Genomic DNA, 23861 nt, shown 5'->3' on the forward strand with positions numbered 1-23861 from the left:
ACATTTATTGTTATTTCTGTCGGTCATTTGACTTTCTGTAAATTCTTATGTCATCCGATTATACAATTTCCCACTTTCCGTTTTTCTCGTAGCTTATTTTTTACCGAGAAAAATTCTATGGTAAGATTAGGTATAGAAAAATGCCGGTACGTTTAGTGTTAAGAGTTTATAGAATCTCTACGATTAGCGATTAATTTCAGGGAAGCAGGGAGGAATCCTCGTCGACCCGAGACTCGTCGGGACGAGAGGAGCGCGGCGTTTCGAGGAAAGATCGTCGCACTCCGGTGGCATCGGAGGAGAGGAACACCGGAGAACAATAAAAGGGATACCGTTGCAGGTTCAGCGTGAAAGGTTGTTTCGTATTCACGCGGTTCGGCCTGTCGACGACGCCTCGTAAAGCGGAGGCCTCGGCGAGGCGAGGCGAGGACGAGGAGAAACGGAGGTACGCGCGGCTAGCCGTGAGCCGAATGCCAAAGATCTCCTCGCCGCGACGGGGTTCGGTTTCGTTAGCGGAGCAGAATGTTCGGAAAAGGATCGAGGCGAAGAGACCACCCCTTTGTCGCTCGGTTTTCCAAGCTGCCGTTGGGCGGAGCGCGAAAGTTGCCCGCGCGGCTCGAACCGCGTGGGCGCGATTATTGTAAAAAGAGGTTGCGACGAATCGAACCGTATTCGCAGCTCCGACTTTCGGGATTTTCGATCGGCGCGTTTCCTCGAGCTTTCTGCTCTCGCCGACAGCTTCCGAAGCGTTTGTCCTTCGGAGGACCGAGGCGTTCGCGGCTGGAAGAACGACGCGGTGCCGACGATGAGATGAAGACGCGACGAAGGGAGAATCGAATCGAAAAGCGATCCTGGCGAGGATTCCGCGGTCGCGGAGACGACATCGTCGCGACGATTCGAAGGCAAGGCGATGGTAGAAAAGCGGCGGAGCTTAATTAAGATGCGAGCAGCGGCGCGAACGTAAGCTCGTAAGCGCGTCACGGCCGCGCATCGGCATCGGGCGCGGCCCTTTTTTCCTCGCGAGCATTCCCCGGGGAATGGGAATGCGGCTCTCGCGGGGAATCTCCCGGTGCGTTTTTGCGATCGCGGCGCGTGGAACCCGCCGTGCGCCGTTGCTCCGGATTTTTGCGAAGCGAGTATATATCTCTCTATCTCGCGGAGCGAAGTGCCGCGGCGCGACGAGAGAACGCTTAGGGACAGGGTCAAGAACGCCGCAAATAGACGGACCCCGCAAACGCCGCTCGGAAATTTCGAGGAACAAAAGCTCCGCGTAATTGCGGCGCCCGTCGTCCGAATCGAGATCGACGGGCGGCTCTCTCGCGTTCGACGGCCGCTCGTTAAACTTCTTCCGCTGAAAATTGGAGTCTGAAAAGGCCGACGGAAAATCCTGACGCGTTCGATAAACTCGCGAGTCAAAATCTCAACCCAATTGCTACCTCGCGCTTTATAAAGACCGCTTCCCGACCGGACCAAATTAATTGATGGATTTTGATCGACTCACCACGCAGTTGATGCCATAATAATGACGCCATAAATTAATTGATGGATTGATCGACTCACCACGCAGTTGATGCCGTACTTGTGCCCGGAGAACTCGGCGATCTGGACGGCGTTGTACGGATCGGAGATGTCCCAGACGCGAACGTTCGGCATGTGTCCGCACTCGCCGGTCGCCAGCAGTCTACCGTCGCCGGCCAGGGCCAGAGAGGTCACTGTTTTGCGACAAGCGTTCAACACGTGGGCCTGGGTGTTCTTCCGAGGGTTGAACAGCACCACGGTGCAGCTGCAACAGACGACGACGTGAACGTTTTCGCAAGACCCTGTAAAAACCAGACCCCGAGAGTACCGTAGATCCTCTCCGCGGTAGCAGAGAGACGATGCCATCGGACCGCTGTCGCAGCTTTTTGCGGAGTTTAACGTCGGTTATTGTTCCGTTTGGCTGGCCGGAGCCGCGTCCGTGCCCTTTTTTTTGCGAAGCGCTCGATCGCCGGTCTTCGAACGCGGAAAGAGCTGTCGTTCGTATCTGGCTGCGATCGCAATTACGGGAGAAAAGAGAGAGAGAGAGAGAGAGAGAGAGAGAGAGAGAGAGAGGTCAGGGGATAAGCCCGTTTAGCGGATATTAATTATCGGTAGGAGAGGCGAGCATTCGTGACACGGGCGATTCGAGTTTGTTTCGAGAGGGAACGGACGATAACTTAATCTTCGACCCGTCGCTTGCCAACCCGAGCTCTCCTAATTGCGGACGACTCGCTGCGATCGCAGGACTCTCCGGCGTCCGTTCCACGATTTCCAATCGTCAGAATTTTGGCAAACGCGTCGCAACGACGCGACGCTAATCGCCGCGTTCCGATAACGCGATCGGTTCGACAACGATCTACTTAGGGTAATTGCGATCCGCGAGAACCGGTTTGCCGTCGAACGAGCATTAATTGCGTTTAATTAGCGCCTCGCGATCGGCAGTAAACGTCGTGACGGTAATTACTAGCGAAGTCGCGAGGAACGTCGCAAAAAGATGCTCTCCGTCTCGTCCAGTTTCGTCAGCGATCGGAAGCTGGCCGGCGATCGTTTAGCGCGCGCGAGATGGCTGAAAATAAACCGTGTTCTCGCCGTGCGATCGTTAGCGTCGAACGGCAGCGGCTTGTTAATAGGAGTAAGCGTCTGTTCTCTAACCGGCGAAGCAGATAATCAGCTCTAATCGCTGCGCCGCGTTCGAAAAGAATGGCGCGGGTCGTGTTTCCCGAACGGAAAAGGCGGAAGGATGTGCTCGGAGGAGGCGCGAGGCTACGCAACCGTTTATGCAACCGCCGTCTCGGGAGACCCGAGACCCGCGGCGGCCGGTTTAACCCTTTGCGGACGGCGGCGCTCGACGGGCGAGCGTCGCTGTGGACGGCGGTTAATGGAGCGCGCAGTATATTGGGCGGATATATCCGCCACCCGTCCGCGACGGTAAAATCGCTTGAGCGGATATATCCGCCACCCGTCCGCGACGGTAAAATCGCTTGAGCGGATATATCCGCCACCCGTCCGCAACGGTAAAATCGTTTGGGCGGATATATCCGCCACCCGTCCGAAACGGTAAAATCGCTTGAGCGGATATATCCGCCACCCGTCCGCAACGCTAAAATCGCTTGGGCGGATATATCCGCCACCCGTCCGCTAAGGGTTAATAGCTGGCTGCGGCAGGTTCGCCGCGATATTCCGTGCGTGTAGTTAACGTCGCGACGAATCAATTAACCGGACAATTAAACTGTCCGCTTCCAGGTGAGTACCACTGAGGCGGGAACGGAGCCACGCGGGCCGCGCGGCCGGCGGCGGGTCTGCGGTGGCGGGAAACGCGAAACGAAGAGACCGGTGCAGAGAGACCGATCGGCTATCCGCCATCGGACACGATTCACCCGTCGCCGTCCGCCGAAACCGCAACGTGTCAATAAACCCGGCTCCGGAGATTGGCATTTCTTTCGCGCGGCCGCCGCATTTGTCCCGATATTACGCCAGCAAAACACCGCCGCTACGTAATCCGGCCGCAACGAGGTCGCTCGACTTAGCGCCCGTTAGATAACCGGACTCTCCTCTCTTCGCCTCTCCTCTCCCGCGAGCCGTGTGCGCCTATGCGACGAGAACCACGACTTTCTTGCCGGGGCCTACAAACTCCGGGGATGCTCGGTGGCCATCCATTTTTCCTTCTTTTCTGTTCGCTGTCCCGAGTAACGGCAAAAATTGAAAAGTGAAAGGATTTTAGTTTCGGAAACAATGCTACGTTTTGGTGGGTGACCGGTGTACCGTGTGTCACGTTTCAGACATGCGATAAGATTGCTGCGCGCCGACCGCGATGCAGGCGGTAACGGGTCAGCAGCGGATTACGGTAAAGTGCAGGAAGGAAGATCGGTGCCGTCTAAAAATGTCCGCCGCGAAAGGTCGCCGGAAGGTCTCCGCGTCCGTCGACGGTTCACGACTGTCCGCGACGTTTTACGACCGCCTTATTTCTCCGCGACAGCGAACCGTCGTCGTCGTAGTCGTCGTCGTCGTCGTGTCCAGGTATTTAACTGGCGAACGTCGAAGCTTACGCGCCATAAAAGCGTCTAGACTCCGACGAGACTCGCTCGGAGACTCGACTCGGGCTTGAACGAGCGAACAAAAGACGCACACCGGCGGAGTTTCGACGACTGCCTCTCGACATTCAGCCCGATCGAGACGCGACAGCGCGCTCGCTTCGAGCTGGATGCTGCACACGCTGGCGAACCGGAGAGTTTATTGACACGAGTCGCTCGACCGTGCAAACACGGCCAAACGGAATAAATCTAGACGAGCGACAGACTGTGCCGGGCACCTTGTTCCGAGGAACGATTAACGACGACCCGGCCGGTTCGGACGGCGACAGCCCCGCGGAAGACGACTCGCCGCGCTACTCTAAATGCAACCCACTTTCCAATCTTGGCCGCGGCGAAATTACGTTTGCAGACTGTTTTGCGACTAATATGCACGGCGAGCTTCTTTTCCCGGGATGCGAAGGATGTCTTCTAACAACCGAAGCGGCCGTTAAAACACCTCCGTCCACGCTCGAGTGATTTTTGTACACAGGAATTTGTAAGATTCTTTAACCCTTTAAGTACGGGTCACATTAATAAGCGTTTATAACGTTTTATAGTGTTTCTATTATTGACACTCATTTAAATATAAACATGTTATCTTTCTATACGGAGCAAAATGTTTTGCGCCTGGCGTGTGCGATATCGGGATATATACCCGTACCGAAAGGGTTAAAAAGACCGCTCTCATCGAATAGTAGACACGACCATTGTTTCCCTTATAAAATCATTTCTCCTTTTTCTATAGTGCCGTTACACATCGCGGTAGGATACGCGTAACAGTTGTTTTTCGAACAGCATCTTTTATTTATCGAATATATATTGCTCGGCTCTTTGTCCGTGAAAATTTCTCGGGGTTCAACGAACGGTGGTGCGCGAGCCCGCGTACCTATCCAACGGTTGCCAGCTTGCGTATCCAGGATCGTTGCTGGACAACCGGAGAGGAGTGTCCGAGGTTACGCTGGACGCGCGTGGCGATCCGCCGCTGTCGCGGTAATTCCGGTGATTTCCGTCGGGAAACGGGCCACGGGAAAAGAAACTCGTGGACCATCGCGCGGACTCGCGACATCGGGGAGAGTTTCTCTAAACGCTGTGTAGCCGACGAGCGAGCCGGCGCGAACCGCCTCGAGAAAAGCAAAACGCGGCGGGCTCTACGGACGAGGGAAAGGTCCCTCGTTAGCGCGGCTCGGCTCGGCTCGACTACGCTCGGCGGCGTCGTCACGCGCGCGCTCGGGCTACTTTTGCGCGTCTCAAAAGTTCGCGTGGGAACGGTTCTTCGAGCACGTCTCGAATTGAATTCTAATCCCGGTCGCTCGATATGAAACCGGCACGAGGAGCGACACGCGTGGAAACTGCAGAGAAATCGACGAAAGCGAGCCTCTACTCTGCTTTCCCCCGCTTGCCCCTCGAACGCGGAAAAATTCAATCGCTGGATCGAAGTCTTCCTCGTTCCTAGCGACGTTCAAGTTTCTCAAATCATTTTCTCTCATTTTCTTGGTCAATGAAACTGTCCCCTCTGGCCTAGAGTTCACGGTATCTATAAACGCGGCTTGAGTCTTGTCTCGCTTGAACCAGAAGAGACGCGCGACTCGTCGACGCGACGAGGCCGTGCGAAGGAGGCGGAGTCACCTACGACCTACTGAATCTAGCACGCCAGCTACGAGCTAGGATCTAACTAGGATCTAACTATGATCGAGCCACGAATCGAGCCGAATCGACAGTCGAGACACGCGAGCAGCCGCGTGCCTTCGCCGCATCGTTGCGAGCCAATCAGAACCAAATCGAGCAAAATGACTCCGCGGTTCGCTTTCCTACGCCGCTCTCACGTCTATCAGTCCGCCAAATTTCATGGATCTGCGAGCATTTCAACTACCGGTAATTTACTAGAAACGCGATCGTCCAACTTCCCAGCGATAACATTCTCGATCCAACGATTTGCGGTCCGAAGACCGGAAGAAGTCGCGAGTGGAGCGGAAACACGAATCGCGTATTCGCGATGCTCTCGTCTGTTTACGGTAGGATATTTGTTACGGAGAAACGAGCCGGAGTCCTCTTTCTTTTCGAATAGCAGCACGCGGCGGCGGTCGGATCCGCAGCACCGTTTCGTTCCGCCGTGCCGACGTCTTATTAATTCCAGCTAAAGTGAGTGGCGAGAATAGAAACTATCGTTTTTGCTCCGTGTCCTAGAACCTGAACTTCGGGGGCGTCTCTCGACGGAGCGCCGACGAAACGAGCCGTCGCGCGGAAGCGGCAAACGGCGGAGCGAGTCGATCGCTCTTTCGCGCGGGGTTTCTCCTCTTAGCGAGTTGTTCATTTTATCCAATGACTTTGACTTTCCGCGGTCGGCCGCAGCAGGACCGCGCGAGACAACCGCTCGCTGTCTTTCTTCGACTTTCTCTGCCGAGTCGTCGAGTCTTCGTCGCGTTCGCTATCGAATCGCCGCTTCGCAAAATTCTGCGGATCCGTGGCGATTTGGTTAACACGTCGAATGCCACGACCATTTCACAGGAATCGTCCGTGGCGCCACGATGAATTTTCTATTATGCCAGGGCTTCTTAAACTTTTGTCATTCGCGACCCCATTTATGACTGCGAGTTTCTTGACGACCCCATACGAATATAAAAGAAAAGTAAATTAATATTTTTTGATGATTTATTTATTAGGTAACAATATACATATACATATGTAAATATATAGTTTTAGATTTAATTATATTTAATTATATTTGACATTAAAATCTCTCGCGTCCGCAGAATTTTGCTACGCGACCCCATTCGGGGTCGCGACCCATAGTTTAAGAAGCCCTGTATTATGCGATACATATAATGTCCAAATATTATCTGCAGCAGGTAAGTTAGAGTGTATAACCATGTTTGGCATGTTAATTGCGACGGGGGTCACCGATGACCCCCGTGGCGCTGGACGAAAAAATTATAAGTATTGTCATTTGTTTAAATTATATATATTTTCATCAATCTGAGCGCGCTGGTCATCGATGGCCCCCCATGGCGTCACTGCCAAGTTCGGTGCCGGTCACCGGTGGCCCCCATGGCGTCACTGCCAAGTTCAGTGCCGGTCACCGGTGACCCCCGTGGCATTCAACGTGTTAAAGGGTCGTTTCAGCCGCATCGGTGCATCGAGTATACTAACTAATTTAACTGGAGGAAAAGGTAGAGCAGCGGGCGCTTCTCGGGTTCTGGAGACTTCATTGCCGGATCGATTCGATTCCTCGAGGTTGAGAAAATTTATTTTCCGCGGAGAATAAACGGACAAACCGCATTCCAGCGATTGGGGCTCGACGGACCGTTAGCACGTATCTCTCTTGTACCGTGAACCTATATATCTTGTTCGCGGATGAAAAATTTCGCAGTCGACGCGATTCGTCGCGCGCTATACACCGTGAACCGAGACGACCAGATGGTTTTCTAACCGCGGCGCGCGGATTGCGTGCGAAACGAGCGCCGAAAGTTGCTGCAGGCGTAAAGGTCACTGGGTCGATTATCGAGCATGGAAACCGGTCGGTCGGTCGGCGATTCTAATAAGTTGGCCGACGGTGCCGATTTAGAACGTTCCCGCCGCGACGACCGGGGGGACCGGTCACGACACCGCTTCCGTGACGAATAACCCACCCAGGAAAGGAGGATCTTGTCTGGCCGCTGATCGATCGATCCTGCCCCGCGGCTTCGTTCCCAACGGGAACCGGCTCCGAAACTCCGACAGCCGACGAATGCGCCTCGGCGTTTGCCAGGACGTCGGGGAAACTTTGCAGTCACGGTAGAACGGTGATGCGGCGTGCACGGTTTTGGGAATTATGCCACCTGCCGGATAGTTAGCGTTTCGATCTCTGTCTCCCGCAGAATCGCGTGCCAGACATCCCCTCCCCCCCCTCTCTGTCTTCTCACAGCATCTTCTCGCGAGTGTTCTTTGCTGTGGGAACTTTGGAAATGTCCAACGACGAGAGTGGAACGGGCGTTGTTCCCGGAGAGAAGGCGGACTCTCGTTTTCTTGCTCACCCCGTTCGAGCCGCGTAACACGTTTGTTCGCCAGCCGGAAAGGATTGTCCCGCTGTCGCCGATCCGTCGGATCCGCGTCGGATTCGGCTCGTCCGAGCAGGATAACAGAATCTCCCGACCACTATACGACTCATAATATCACAATATCCCGACTCCTAATTACCGATACGAGAGATACTTTCTTCGCGGAAGAATCGCGAGAGCTTCCCCCGGCGTTTCCGAGCAGAATTTACACGGTCGCTCGAATCGCGACGAAGACAAGAGCTGTCTCGGACCACGAGAAAGGGCCGCGTTTTGCACGGCAGTCTCGAAGGTCACTTTCACCGTTTTAGCGAAACGAATCGCGGCGCGTCCGCGTTCAGGCGCAATTAACAGAGCATCCGGCGGATCGTTCCCAACGACAACGCGAAGGAGAGACGGCGCGCGAGGATTCGTCGTCGGAGGAAAACCACGGTGACCTGGATATCTTCCGGTGGCCTTGGAGGAAAGTTCAATCTCGATTTTGGCCGCGCGGATAGGGGGGGAGGGAGGGAGGAACGCTCGAGCGAGCATCGCGTAATTAGCGTGAAATGAAACGCTCGGAGGTTTTCGCGTGCGGCCGAGTCGGCGAGCGCTGAGAAACCGAGCGATCGGAATCGGTTGCCGATGTGTGCCGCTCGACCTCGGGCTGCTGCAACGCTGTTCAAATGGAACAACTTGCTCGTTGGAAACTCGAGGCTATGAAATGGTTTAACCGTTTTCCGGAGACGAGCGGCGTTGGCTCGGCACTCGGCGAAGCCAGAAAACTCGCGGACAAAGCGCGACCCGCCGGGATCCTCGTGAAAGCGGTAACCGCAGCGCGCGAGTACATACTTTGACGATGCACCGGTCGCACAATGCAGGGAACCGAGAGACGCGGGTCCCAGCTTTTCCCGAAATCGTTCGCGCTTTTCATCGCGACGAGGCGGACGCGAAACTTTGCTGCCCGAATCGAGGGAAACGACGCGCGCGGATCGCGGGATCGGCTTGATCTCGCGCGGCGACGGATTCCGTAGAGATCCGTAGACCTCGTGAGATCGCGGCGGACTCGGCGGCGGCCGGTTCTACGATTCCTCTACGGTCACGATTCCCTCAATTTCCAGCGGTCTAGTCGCGCTCGCGGCATCGCCAGATTCTAATCTCGCCACCGCAACGCAGGCGGGCTCGCTAAACGGTGTCTCGAGTTCTCGGTCGACGACTCACCGTGCCCGGCGGTTTTATCTCCTAAACGGCCCGATACCCGCTCAACCGTGTTGCAACGAGCGCAAACTCAACTCACCGACCTCTGGCCTCCGTGCAACCGCGGCGACATGCATTTGACTAGGAAGCGCGACCGACCCTGTCGGCCTTATCGTCGGACCGCGCGGGTCTTTAAGCAATTTCCAGTGATCCGTAAATTAGTCCGCGAGCAAATCGGTGCGCGAGCAACGCGATCGAATCGCCGACGGCCGAGAGCCGCGATCGAAAGTGACGAAACCGTGTGCGCGGCTCGATTTCGCGTCTGTCCCAGATGCAAAGCGACGGAGACGCAAAGCTAACAGAGTCATCGCGACGGTGAAATCTCACGAGAGCCCGCGCGCTTCTGCGATCGCTCTTGTCCAACCGTTTTCTCCGCCGATTAACAGACAATCGTTTACCAGCTCGATCATCCCCCCCTCGATCGCGCGCGGCGCATCCGGAGAGCCTCCGCGCAACTGGGAAACAGAGTAGATCGAGAAACCGGGAAAGCGGAACTTTCCTCCGTCGCTCGTAACACGGTGCACACGCAATGTCCGAGAGCACTTTCTATCCTCGGATATTCGTGTCGTCGCCGTCACCTCGTGTCGACGCTGTCCCCGGTGATCGGAGGAGGCCTCTTGAAAACGCTCTCGCTAAATATTTCAGCTCTGGCCACCGACGAGCCGCACCGATCCAGAACACGCACGAGCAGCAAGGCGCGATGTTACGAGCGAGCGATAATTACACGGCACGCAATTAGTCGGCTCGTGACAGGGACGATTCGCGGCGGCACCTCTCGAATACTCTCGATACTCTCGATGCGATCGACTGTCGTCGAGACGACGATGATCCGCCTCGAGAATTATTAGGTCGAGCCGTAAGTAACGTGCGGGTAGAATCTATTGTTCGTGTCCACCCATTGTCCACAGTTTTCGCTTTCGCTAAAAAGGTAAAGGTTCAAAGTAAATAAAACGAATGTGCGATAAGGAAACGTAAGTTGGATACGACTCGACTTAATATTAGGTTGTTCGGAAAGTAATTTCGTTTTTCCCAAGAAAAGACTTAATTTTTTCACAGCCAACTTCACGCTTAACCCTCCGATGACCGACAAGGTCCCTGGGGACCTATGACGTTTTGAACGATGCGGCATTTTAATACGGCTCGTCCGAACAGCCGCAGCTTTCATGACTTTTATAAATGGGATGTCTGGAAGCACTATTATAGTTAACAATAAAAACTATTATACGTATCTCACGCCATATTAATAGAGAAGGTCCCTGGGGACCAACCAAAAGTTGTCGGTCATCGGAGGGTTAAGCTGCATAATCATTATATATTTGGACAGCTGATGTAGTAAGTCTTGTTTGCTAAAAAATTTTGTTCGATCCTTTGCAATAGTTTTTGTTTAGTAATCTATTGTGTTTCATTTCCGCCAAGAAAGAAACGAAACGACTTTCCGAACGACCTAATAGAACATCGCGACGGCGGTGGCTGATCAGACGCGACACGATTCCATCTTCAAGGCGATTACTATTGTCGGGATCGTGCATCCCTAAAAAGAGGAAAGTCATTACGGTGGTGCAGCGTGTTCTGTTCGGCGAAACCAAGGGCAGTGCTCCGCAGAGCAAAACCCGCCGCGGAGACATCGGATCCAAGGTGTAACGAAAGAAGGCGGTCGACGCGGTCCTCCCGAGGAGCGTTTACAGTTTACGCGGTCGGTTGCATAACGCGTCACGCGAATCCGCTCCGCGCTTTCCATTGAATGGATTTCCGACGGACACGCGCCGGGCCCGCGGCGTGAATGGTCCCGCGGAAACGCGCGGAGCCGGGGCCGAATGGAAAGCGGACGCGTTCGAAAGAATGTTCCTAAAAGCGATGACATAAGAGGACGTAAGCCGGCCTGAAGTAACGGAGCCATAACCAACCGGGGGGCCCGAGGAAAACCGGGCACGCGACCGCCGGCTACTTTCGAACCCGTTGAGTTTGTTCACGCACGCGTAAACACGCGTGTACGCGAGACACCTCCCGACGAGAGCTCCTCGTGGAACGATCGACCGCTGACATAATTTCGACGCGATGCGAGAGAGAGATTCAGATGTCTGGAGAGGAGGAGACCGTCGCGAAGGAAACGAGGGGTCGCCGATCGATAGGGCCGGGATTAATTGTCGCCGATACCTAAGAATCGAGGGGGATCGTCCGACACGGTATCTTTTAGTCCATTCACCTTTCTCTTGACCCGATTTCCTGTTCGAGCACCGTGCACACACACACACACAGTTGCCTGCCGTCTACGAAAAACTGGACTGCACGAAGAGGCATCCAGCCGATAGACAGCGGATCCATACTCGTTCGCGGTGTTCGCGCATTGTTGCGCTCGTCTTCTTCCCTTTGATTTTTCACGAACAGCTCTTCGAGAGAATCGGAATTTCCGCAACGATCCGTCGTCTAATCTTTAGAGTACCGTCTCTCCCGCGTCCGACCGGAAACTTTGGCTGCTCTTGCCGTCCGAGCTTCATTGTTTCGCCATCTCGGATGCTTTGTCCACGGTTTGTAATTGGCGGCGAGGCGAGCCGCGCGCGACAAGCTGGAAAGGGGAGGATGGAATAACGCGACTCGGACGAAACACGGTTCCCTCGGCACCGACCGAGTACGCGATAAAACCGGCGCGTAATCTCTCGATCGCACTTTCGCCATTCTTCCATTCACGCGGGCCGAGCGAGAAACGAGCCGCGAGAGGCTCCTTTTGTGCCGTCCGCGTTTATCCGTGACCGAGAGAATCGCGCGGGGCATTTTTCTTCCTTCCCTCCTGGCGAGCCGCTCGCGCGAAGCACTTCGCGCGCTAACGAAGCCGAACTTTCTTTCACGGCCGTCGCGAGCAGCCATCTTTTGCCGGCGGCTCGACGCGCGTCGTTATCCGCTTCATAGCGTTCGCTCGGTTGCACTGACGGAAAGTCGGCCAATGGAATATCGACCGAAAAAAGAATCTCGATGGCCGAGAAAATCGGAAAATCGACGATGGAACACGATGTAAAATGATTTTCAACACGCCAGAAGCGGTTCTACAGCTTCTGTGTTCCACGGCGTTTATTTATGTTGAAAGGCAACGATATATACAATCTATCTTTCTCTGTTTTAGCGGCGTCTCAATTGTCCGAAACCTTAGGCGGGGACAATGTCATGCTAAAAAACATTTGAAGGCTACCGCGCGTCGCGTTCCCTATGAGTTTTTGTTTTCAGTTTCGTTTCGTTCTCGCCATCGGACAAAGCACGTTTCCCTTTCCGTATTATACTGTGTATTTCTGATTTTATATTTGTTTCTCAAATTAAATCGTTATTTTACCAAATACGTGTGTGTACTGCGTTTTATTAACTGTGAATCTACAACAATTTATCATCTCGACGACATTTTACGACATCGGCCCGAAGAGTATCTCGCTCGGCTTCTACAGAGACGTTCGACGAGCGTCGAAGAGTCTCGGAGGAGATCGCCGATCCGATCGAGATAGAGTCTCTGCTTCCGTGTGCCGCGTTATGCAAAGCCTCGTCTCGCCTCCTCACCGTTGCCGCGGCCGTTCCCACGAATATCGGCCGGCCTTTAACTCGGCAGATTTGTAATACGATTCGTGCCGTAACCCCGCCGCTCTCCGTCTCTGTTCTAATTACGATCGGAGCTGTTTCGCGTTTAACAGCCGAGCTACGAAAAACCCGTAGCCGACGGCGCGCCGTTGCAAATAGGACGCCGAAGAATATACTGAAACTCTTTCACGGCGATTGAGAGAGGAGACTCGCCCCTGTCTTTGCCGTGATACGAGTTTCCCAGCGTTTTAATAGGGGCCACTTAAAAGTAGCAAGACGAATGGCAGACGCGCGAGCGAGACGGAGAAAAAGGAGAAGAGAGAGAGAGAGAGAGGGAGATCTTGTGCAACAAACGAGTGGACTGTAATCTTTGAAATTTTACTCGGAGCAACTCGGGTAACAAGCTGCCGGACGACCTAACGATCCGGCCGGCAAGAACTTTCGAGTCTCGTCTTCCCCCCGTAAACTCGATAAACAAGAATTAGCCTCTCCGTGGAATCAACTTTGCAACTTCTGTTCTCGATTATCGCAGAGCAACACGGCCGTCGCGCCGTGCGCCGGCGATTCGCGATTAACTCGCGAGTAACTCCGCCGCGGAAAAATCTGGTCTAACGAGGTTTCGGTTCTTGTCGAGGGACCCGCGCTCGCGACCGAGAAGATGACGCGACGGGTTCCTCCCATCTCTTGTTTCTACTCGGCAATTACCGTGATCTCGCGATCGATAGGTAGCCATCGTTCTCGCCGGATGATTTCGCGTTACGCAGCGGGATACGCGCAGCGAGGGGATCGCTGCTGCGCGGTGTTTAAACACCGGGTAGCTAATGGACGTGTCCCGATCTTTTATTTGGAGGACGCTGAGGTCTCTCTGTGGTCGGAGCTCGACTCGCCGGACGGACGTCTCCCGGCCGGCTGTTTCGCCAGGCAGAAGTGCGCGCGTTCGGAAAAGGGAAAAGTCCGCGAGAAAGTTTGGCCCGTTAAGGCGTCGGCGGCGGCAAGCGCGCACCTGTGAACGATCTCGATCCATCGATCTCGGAAAATCGAGAGACCGGTCTTTTCAACTCACCCAGCAGGATAGGCGACCAGCTCGCTGGTGGCGTCGCAGTCCAGGGCCGCATTGCTGGAGACGGTTACGCCGAGCACGCGTTCCAGCTTGATCTGCAACAAATCGAAACCAGACCGATCATTAGGACGCACTGAAATCGGAGCCGGAGCGAAGAGTTCGTTAGAGTCGCCGCGATCGATCGGTCGCGGCGCGCCGTGAAACTACGCTTTACGTTTTCACGGTGAAACAAGCCGCGCGATTTCCAGAGCGCGGTTTTCACTGGACGATCGTTTCGCGATAACAAGACAACGGAGAGGCCGGGAGATCGAGCGCGGCCTCGACGTCGTTTCATTCCGAACACCTGCGCGTCTTCGTCGAACGAACCGAGTTTCACCGGCGAAGTTTCTGCGTTAGCGTCTTCCGAGCCGGCCAACTAGTTTTTTTTTTTTGTTTTAATTACTCTTACTATTGTAGCTCGAGCTTTAGCTCATTGCTACCTATTGTCTCATCATATTATTTAAATTTCTATTGTAAATTTTTTATATTGGGTCAATTCTCCTTTCGTTCCAAATATTCTTTGAGTAATTCGTGTCATTTATTTATTGAAAAACTATTTTAAACTTTTCATTAGATTTTTCAATTCTTTACATATTTTTTTATAATTTTATATTATTTATTTTCAGGTCTCTCAGCCGCCAAATCAACGATTTGACGTTGCCCGTCCCTGCCACGTGGAGGCGGGGCCAACTAGTCCGCCGCCGGCAAATATGTGCACAGTGTCCGACTGTTTCTATAGCGTTTCTGTTTAGCATGCGCTTTGATATCGACGGCAATCGTCGTCCGCCGTACATGTTAATCGTCCGCTGCCTGGACCTGTTCGACGATCTTGGAACGCTACGATCGATCGCTTATGCATTAAATGCAGGTAGGCGCGTCGATTATTCGAGCTCGATGCTAACAGCTTTCGAGGCTGCGAGGATTTACTGCCGCGCGCGCATCCCACCGATTTTTATTAGCTTCTTGAAGTTGTTCAACCTCTATAACGCAGTAATGTTTTCATTTTATATACATCTGTAAGCGATCTCTGAGATGGTCGCCGTTCAGGCGGCGCACTATTTATGTTTCCGAGAGAAGGAGGTCTCCTCTGTTTGGGTGATGAGATGGTTCATCGAGGGGAGGAGGCCCTTTTTGCCGAAGAGAAAGGGCAGTCGAATTAAGATCTTTGAGAAAGAAGCAACCCACCTAATTCCTCACCTTGTGTCATCTACACATCGTACGTTACCTTTTTCATTTCGTTTAGGCATTGAATGCGAACCCTAGTGGCCTGCAGAAGCAACGAATCGACGCCCACGAGATAGACGTTACCGGGTGGCCAGATTGACGCTATCGTTCCCTTCGAATAATCAAAGTTGAAGAGATAAGAGATATCTGGCGCAGCGAACAATGGTCTATCGCGTCGGTCACGGTCGCGGCACCGCGATAGAATCGCGATGGGATCGCGTGAAACGGCCGACAATCGGCGATCGACGCGGGCGCGACAGCGAGAGAGCCACCGAAAGCATATTTCAAAGCGGTCTCTCGTGCGAGTTTCTTAATCAGGCTCGCGTGGAAAATCGGCTCTCTCGCCAGTGGGGCATCGAGGCATCCGATCTGAAATGCATCGGCGGCCGTCGGACTCTCCTGTTAATGCGGCGTGCTTCCGTTTTTTTTTTCGCGAAGCGAGGCGGGCACGGAGCGTCGGCAGAGAAACTCGCCCGATCGATATCTGCAACGGTCCTGGCCGGGACGGCTGCACGCTTCCTCCCTTTGGTCCTCTCTCGAGCGAGCTTTTCCACCTCGAAGCGGATCCGCGACAAGGTCACCGGCGATCCGTCCGACGCGATCGCCGACGCGGGAGACGGTCGTAAATATGGCGCGGACGCTTAGGCGAGAAAGCCATTAGCTTTTGAAAGGAATACACGGCGCCGCGTTCGACACGAATCGCGAACCGTTCTCGCTCGCCGGGTTATCGCTAATGGACACGGAAACACCGACGCGAAAACGCTTCGCTCGCTGAAACGCCGAGAGACTTTCCTTCGAGCTGTTTGCTCACTAAACTCATCGGATTTTTCGCAAAATCTAACCAAGCGCGTCTCGGTCCATCGACGATCTGTCTCTGTCTGCTCCCGTTCAGCGTTTACTATGGCTAGCGGTAAATTCGCAGCCACCGATGCCGTTCTCTCCCGTCGATTAAACAGACGAATTCCGAGCGTTGTAAAAGAAAGTCGAAAGGTATATTGTATCGAGAGCGTAATTGTTTCAATTTGAATCGCGGATAAGAGCCGACGATATCGTGGATTGCAGAAACTAGCGAGCGTTCGAATTACCGGCTACGCTTTAATCGCCATCGCGAGCGCGGAAAAATTCCAGAGGTCCGTGCCAGCGAGCAGTCGATCGTTCCTTTTTTTCCGCGGGGGTTAAGAGCCCGTTTCGGTTCGCTTGCTCGGGCTCCAACAGCCAATATCGACGAGCAGAGAGGAGAGGACAGAGAGGCACCGGAGGTGGGGTTCGATTCGATAGATTTGAAAGCGGCAAGCTTGTGCGAGCAAAAAGTTTTATTGCCGGCGCAAAGCGTTCGATTACCGCACGCGAGGCTAGAAAGCGGCGACGTCTCGGCCCGAAGTCGAAGGGATCCGCCAACGCTCCGTGGTTCGCGATCCGCGTCGCCGTCGCGACGCGAACTTTCCTTCGAGCCAACGACGGACGAGAAGACACTTGCGCTCTCCCTCTCGGACTTTCATCGATCATTCGTTCCTAATTACGACCCACTGAGCCAATTCCCTGCGAAAGCGATCCATTCTTCCAGGTCTTTGCTCCGACTGATCGCGCGCGCGGTGTTGCGCTCGCCACGGCTTCGAGCGCGCACGTATGAAAACCACTTTTCTTCCTGGGCAATGAAACAATCGGGGTACGATCGTAATTGTTTGTACGTAAGGCGACCGCGGCTGCGAAGCGGTCGAGCGTGAACCGCGGAATTGCAATAGCTTTTTCGAACAATGGCTTGTTAATTAAATAATATCTCGGACGAAAAGTGGGTTAAACATAGTCCGACCAATCGGAAACGAGAGTCGCGAGAACTTTGAAAGCCGAGCGGTGATGGAAAGAAGTCATGGAATTATGATGGAAAGAAGTCATGGAATTACGATGGAATTAATATTCGAACGGGTTGCGCGCCTCGATGAGAGGTTCGGCGGGATGATCGACGAGTCGGAAGAGATCGTTGCGTCATGGTCGATCCGATGGCGGATCGAGATCGATGTATCGGTCGCCTCGCCCCGAGCGGATCGCCGCGACGGAAGTTACTGAATCGAGATCAGCGTAGGCGCGGGGACAAGAATTATGCTCGGGTATCTGCGAGCCTCGTCCGACATTGATTCGTTAGGCGGTCGACTGGTTCGGCTCGCGTGGGCGTCTAAACGATATTATTTGCAGAGGCCAGCCGCTGCGGAGCGAAAAGATCGCCGACTGAGACACGCTCGGCCAGCGGATTGCTGGTCGCGTACACCGCCCGAGGAGAGGCGTTAATTACCTCGTCGAGCTGGGCTTTCGAGATTTCGGATCTTCGGTTGCTGTAGCGGGAGCTGAAGTCACGGGAACGATCCGAGCTCCTTGAAATTCAGCGCGAATCGCCGACTACCTCTCTCTCTCTATCCTCTCGTGTCTCTCGTTACCGACTCGTTAGCCCCCCCGAAAAGACCCTCCGGCTGAAAATCTGATTAATTCGTTCCGGCGAAGTTACCTCTTCCTGATTCGACGCCTGCAACGCGGCTGAAGCGCACCTGCCCGACCAACGTCCGCGTCGCGTCGAAACGGCAACTCTACACCGGTGCACCGAATGAATTTCAATTGCCACGTACAGTTGCGCCAAACGATTCTTATCGCGAAATTAAGTCTATTACCCGCGGCTGAATGAGATAAAACGATGATTCAGCTGAACCTTTCCGAGGCACCGACGCAACGGGACCGTCCTGCCTCTCTCCCTCTCTCTCTCTCCTCCTCTTTTCGAGGGAGGTTTCCTGAACCGCGATCTCCGCTTATCCGCGATCCCGTAACGTCGGTAATCGTCTCGTCTGCAAAACTCTGCGTGATCTCGCGATTTCCCAGGCAAGCTGAATGCAACTCAAATCGGTCGTTAATTTAAATTAAATTCGCCGAGGAATGAGACATATCCACGCGAGAGAGTCGACGCGCGGCGGAGGCCGGATCCTCGGCCGAGCGTGACCGAGCACAGTTGCGTGTATTGGGCTACCGAATCGGTTAATTGGCCGTGATGGAACAGTTGCAACAGCCGGCAAACAACAATAAGGTATCCGCGGGTTTGGCAATCCTCGTTTGATCGGACAGGAGAAGCATATTTCGAAAGGTGGAGTCAACGCGCGTCGATTCCGAAATTCCGTGCCACATCGAAGCGTATCCAGCGGGATTTCCATCGGTTCTTCGAGCGCGCTTCTCCAAAGCCGCTGTTCGACGGCTGCTTTGCTCGCACGCGAGCCAGATTCGAATTGTCCGAGATCCGCCGCCGCGGCCGGCAACAACAACAGCGTTAATGGAGAGCCGACCTACACCTGCCGACGCAACCCGAGATCCTTGTCCAAGCGGCTCCGACACGCCGCTCCTCCATGGAAATCGTAACAAGCTGGATGTGGGCACGAGCGCGCGAGCCCGGCCGGCCGCGCGTGCCACGGATTTCTGTGTATGTACATCTATGGTCGTTGTACGGCCGTGTATTTCGTAACGAGCCGCCGTTACGGCCGTCGTTTCGCGGAACACGCGTCGTTAAACGCGCGAGCGAGTTTCGTAAGCCGCGCGATATCGAGTGCGTTCGGTGCCATAAAATGGCCGCTGCGACTATCCGTCGATCCCGTCGTCGTCCCCCCTCTCGCGAAGAATCGACCGAGGTTCACCGTCGATCGAAACTGTGGGAAACGAACGCGAGCGACGATCGTCTCGTTGCTAGGATCGATCGGCTCGGTGGTTGCCGGAGACGCGATCGGTTTCCCTCGGGGAACGATTCGTCTCGGAGTTTGATGGCCGGAGGATATGGAAAGGACGCGCGCGAGCGGTGTATCTCTCGTGGCCGATTAACGATCGAATAACTCGTGCCCGAGCGGAACCGGTTGCGACGCTTTTAGCGATGATCCAGCCAACGTCCTTGCGCGGCGCAACCTGCGCGCCTCGCCGAGCCGCGACAAGACAAAACGAGTCGCGCGCGCGCGCTAGTCGATGCACATTAACCGACTTTTTGCCCGTTTCCTTGTTCCCCCCCGGAGCAAGACACGAAGGATGTTGGCGCGACGCGGGATCGCGCGAGTTACGCGGGATTTTTCTCGGGAATAACGAGGAAGGATCGCCGCGGTTCAAATGCCCGCGATATTTTCCGAACGAAAGCGAAACTCCCGGAGCGGGGCGATTCGCGCCGCTAATTCCTCGCAGAGAGCTTCTCTCTCCGACGGCGAACGATTCTCCCGTGCCGCGAGAATTCTCCTTTTCGGTTGGACGAGACTCTCTCGTTGGGCGTCGATTGCGCGATCACCGCTCGTTGCAAAACGCGACGACGCGCGCGTCCCCGCAAGGACGGCGCATAAATCAGCGGTTCGAAGACTGCGGATGCATATGCGAGCGCGTAGACGTTCGCCGCGATTAGCACACTCGCCTCGTAGACTCGAGACTTTGGCCGGCCTGAAATTATCCTTGGTCCGGCGATTTGCAAATTTTGCGGCGGACGCGACGAGAATGTCCGCGCGCGCTCCTCGAAAAGTCAAACGCTACGAACGGCCAATTCAGCGGGACAAAAGATCGCCGCTCGAGACCGGAGGTCTAGGTCGTCGTCGAGTATGCAGCCGTGAAAAACGTCCTCCTTTCGAGGGCTAAAGGTTCCGAGAATATCTGTATACACGGCCTGCTTGCTTGCCCCTCGCGAAGTGGCTCGGCGAAACTATCGATCCCAGCTTCGGACACATCCACTTCAAAGGACTCCGCCGCCGGCCGAAACGTCCGCGTAACCTAAACCCCGGCAGCATTGTCCCTGTCGATGCTTCGGACGCGTCCGAAAATTAATCAATCCGTCGGAAGATAATTAAAGCTCCGAGCCTCTATTTCTAACGGTTCCCAGTCTATCTATACTGTTGTAGATTCACAGTTAATAAAACGCAGTACACACACGTATTTGGTAAAATAACGATTTAATTTGAGAAACAAATATAAAATCAGAAATACACAATATAATACGGAAAGGAAAACGTGCTTTGTCCGATGTGGAGAACGAAACGAAACTGAAAACAAAAACTCATAGGGAACGCGACGCGCGGTGGCCTGCAAATGTTTTTTAGCATGACATTATCCCCGCCTAAGGTTTCGGACAATTGAGACGCCGCTAAAACAGAGAAAGATAGATTGTATATATCGTTGCCTTTCAACATATACTATTTCTTTTATAATGATTTTATCGACCATCTTTGTCCACCTCTCGCGTGTTCAACGAACACCATAATCTCTTATTTCCTACATTCGTTCTGCTCCTCGTCAATTTCTTTCTTCTCACTCCGCCGTTATTGCATTCGCGTCTTCGTTTCCTACCGCTTCGCCCCACTTCGCATCCGGTCGCCTTTCCAGACACTCCGGAGTTAACGGAACCGAACGATTCGAAACATGCGCGACGATAGAGAGGCACGAGGAAGCGTCGCGGATGGGTCGACGAGTCGCGCGCGGCCGCCAGCTCGGTGATCCGAGAAATGTCTGGTTGGCAAGGAAATCGGGTCCCGGTAACCGATAGGCGGACGTCGAACATGCGGAAACTGTCGGAGAGGATATGCAGGAGAGGCTGAGAAACGGGAGACGAAAAGGAGAGAGAGAGAGAGAGAGAGGGAGAGAGAGCCGGGATCGCGAGTCGCGCGCCGATTTCTGGCAAGCTGGCAATCCGTTTGCGCGCTGACCGAGATAATGACGGGCTCGGGGAACGTTTTGTCGGTCGATACAATGAAAAGAATGCAGAAATGCACGGTCCGTTGCGACGAGGCGGTCGCGTACCGCTTGTACGTCGCGCGGAGGTAGGTGGGCACGAGCCAAATACGGGCTCTCTCCCGAGCCGTTCCCGTCCTCTCTACCGTCGCCGCACCGATTTCTTTGCCTTCGCGAGATCGCGAGGATCGCGTAATCCGGCGAGATCCTAGATCGCCAGACTTTTTTGCGAGAAGGAGCACGCACTAAGCGAAAAGAGTCGCGGAAGTTTCTCCGCGGACGCGAGCGCAGAAACGGAGACGCAATTCGCCTCGCGATTCGCGATAGAAGCGGTTGGTGCAGCAGTCGCTGATAGAGCCTGCGATGACGTAACGAAAGACCGATGGAAGACAAGGTCTCCTTCGCATAATGCACGAGTTGCCGTTACGTAACGCCGGTTAGGGTTCGCCGTGTCTGAATGAAAAGAGCCGAGGAACCGGCGACACGTTCCAAGGGCAGAAGGCTCCCGGGGAAAAAACGCCTCCGAACGGCTACACAGTTCATCGATCAAACGTTTCCCCGGGTGTCGGGTTCGTTCTCTCGTTCTCCGCGCGGCTGAATCGCGCGTAATGAGAAATTCCTACGGCCGGGAGCCGTTTGCGGCGTGACCAACTTCTCCGGACTCTGCCGACTCGCGAAGATGCAAATTGCATTTGTCCCCGCGACTTCGACAAAGTTCCGGCCGGTTTCGAGAGGAACCCTCGTCGTCGTTTCGCGAGCCTCTCCACACTCTTCCTGTCGTCTTTTTATTCTGGATTCTCGAAACTGCGCGTCGAACGAGCTACGCGACACACGCGGCGAAGTCACGTGTAATTTCGCGCTCGCGTCATCTCTGCCTTCGAACCGTCCACGTTTCTCGCTTTTAGTTCGAGACCGATTAATCGACGTTGCGCCGAGCCGACACGTCGATCCACTATCGGCTGAAACGCCTTTTGCGCTGGAAAGTTTATAGGCAAACTTCGCCCGATTCTTTCCTTGTTCCAGAGAGAGAGAGTCCCGAGCTCCGTGGATCCGCTGTACTTCCATTATCAACGTTTCCAAGTGCGATTTGCTGCACCCGAAAAAGCTCCATCGGAAGGGAATTTTTTAACAGGCAAGAATGGGGAGAACCTTCTTCTCCGCCAGGATTCTCGAGGATACGGTCTCTCTGCGAGATGCCGCGCGTTCCCTGCGGCAACGGAGAAGAATCGCAGGGACGCGTGCACGATCGATATCAGCCAGGAGGCAGATTTTTCGTCGGCGATAAATCATCCGAAACTACGCGATCGACGCGATATCTTCGAATCGACGAGATCGTTGGGGCGAAGACGCGATTTCGAGGATGGAACGCGCTCCGATCGTAGGAGATCCTGCGGGGATAAGGCCACGGTTTCCATACAGCGTACGGTTTACAGCGTGCGACGAAAGCAACGATTTTTCGAAACAGACATTCTCCCGGTGCTTTATCTCGCTTGCGGTATCGTTGCACAGGACCATCGTCCGCATCCTTGAAATAGTTGCACGAATCTACCCCCGAGCAAATCGCATGGAAAAATCGTGGCTAACCGGAGTCAAGCGATCGGAATTAACACGTTCCGTGCCGAGCTGTATTCAGTCGACGCTTCATTCTGGTGAATTGTAGCTTTAAAAATCAATATATTATTTATTTATCAATCGTAGTGGGCACAACTATGAAGCAGACTTATTACGGATCTATTCTTTCGATGGAAATTATTTCACGGATTCTAACTTATAAAATATTTTTTTAATTTATTGAATAAATAAAATCTCGAATAAGAAGAGCGTCACCCGTATTTGGATGACGGGGCCCTCGCGGAAGCACACCTGTCACCCAGATATGGGTGACGCAGCAGCGATAACGTGTTAAGCGTGTACCACGTGGCACGGTGTCAGGGAATGCGTTAAACGATCGAAAATGAAACGAATCGTTTCGCGAGCGATCCCTCCGGATAAGTTCGCCGGGAAAAATCGGCATTTTCCGAACGATCCGTGCTCCATGTAACTGATGGCGGCTTCTCATGCGAGAGAGCCCGGCCCCGTTTAAGGGGCAGCAAAGGTCGAGATAGTCGGCGGTTGGGAATCGGGACTCGCGCGGTGCCGCACGCCGGTCGTTCTCGCGTGCACACACACGCGCGCGCGTTGCCATAGCAGATCGATCTAACGGGCTATTATGAGTTTCGTGCTAGACCGTTTCGTTTCCGACAAGCGTGCGGAGTCGCACTCGCGCGTCGCCTCTCACGACGTGTAAGCCACACCCTGGTACAGTTACACCGCATCGGCGAAGGGAATAAGAATAAGGGAACACGGGCGGCTCGCGCGAGAGGAAGCCAATCTCGGTCTCTCCCGGGCTTCGTCTCGCGGCCCGCGGAGGATTACCGGTTAAACGAAGATTTACGCGTGCCCGATAACCACCGGTTCCTCGAGTTCCATCTTTCTCTCTCTCTCTCTCTCTCTCTCTCTCTCTCTCTCTCTTTCTTTCTTTCTTTCTTCCCCGACGACGATAAACTTCCGCGACCGCTAATCTAAACGAAACGAGACGCGGCGGTTTATCTCAGCTGTAGCACGAGGTGCGACTGATTCGGATTCAGGATTCGGTGCAAAATTGTCACGCACCTGTAGGATTTTTCCTCGCAACACTTCTCTCCCGATTATTCCTCCGATCTATATCCACCGATTATGAATATCCACGCGCAATTATTATTATTATTAAGAGCACCGTTACCCAGGGGGATCGGGGGCTCTCGAAATGGAAAGACTTTCGCGAGACGAAAGAGCCCGCGAAATCGAGCGGAACGCGACGCCGTTGGAAGGGAAAAAGGAGAACACGGGTGTTCTCGGGGCGATAATAACGGCGAGGTGCCGTTGTAATCGGTTGAA

General features: G+C 54.1%; 1 protein-coding gene across 4 annotated transcripts in view; it reads right to left on the bottom strand.

Annotated features, from left to right (window-relative positions):
- Wdr62 (WD repeat domain 62) overlaps positions 1–23861 on the bottom strand; it is a 93237-nt gene that overhangs the window by 16512 nt on the left and 52864 nt on the right. For all 4 annotated transcript variants that reach the window (XM_078195065.1, XM_078195064.1, XM_078195061.1 and 1 more), the window contains 2 exons: positions 13971–14062; positions 1558–1780 (listed from right to left, as the gene is read on the bottom strand). In XM_078195065.1, the coding sequence (XP_078051191.1) occupies positions 1558–1780; positions 13971–14062 (315 nt within the window). The remainder of the gene's footprint in view (positions 1–1557; positions 1781–13970; positions 14063–23861) is intronic.

The sequence above is a fragment of the Augochlora pura genome, chromosome 11 (genome assembly GCF_028453695.1).
Source record: "Augochlora pura isolate Apur16 chromosome 11, APUR_v2.2.1, whole genome shotgun sequence".
NCBI classification, from domain to species: Eukaryota; Metazoa; Arthropoda; class Insecta; order Hymenoptera; family Halictidae; genus Augochlora; species Augochlora pura.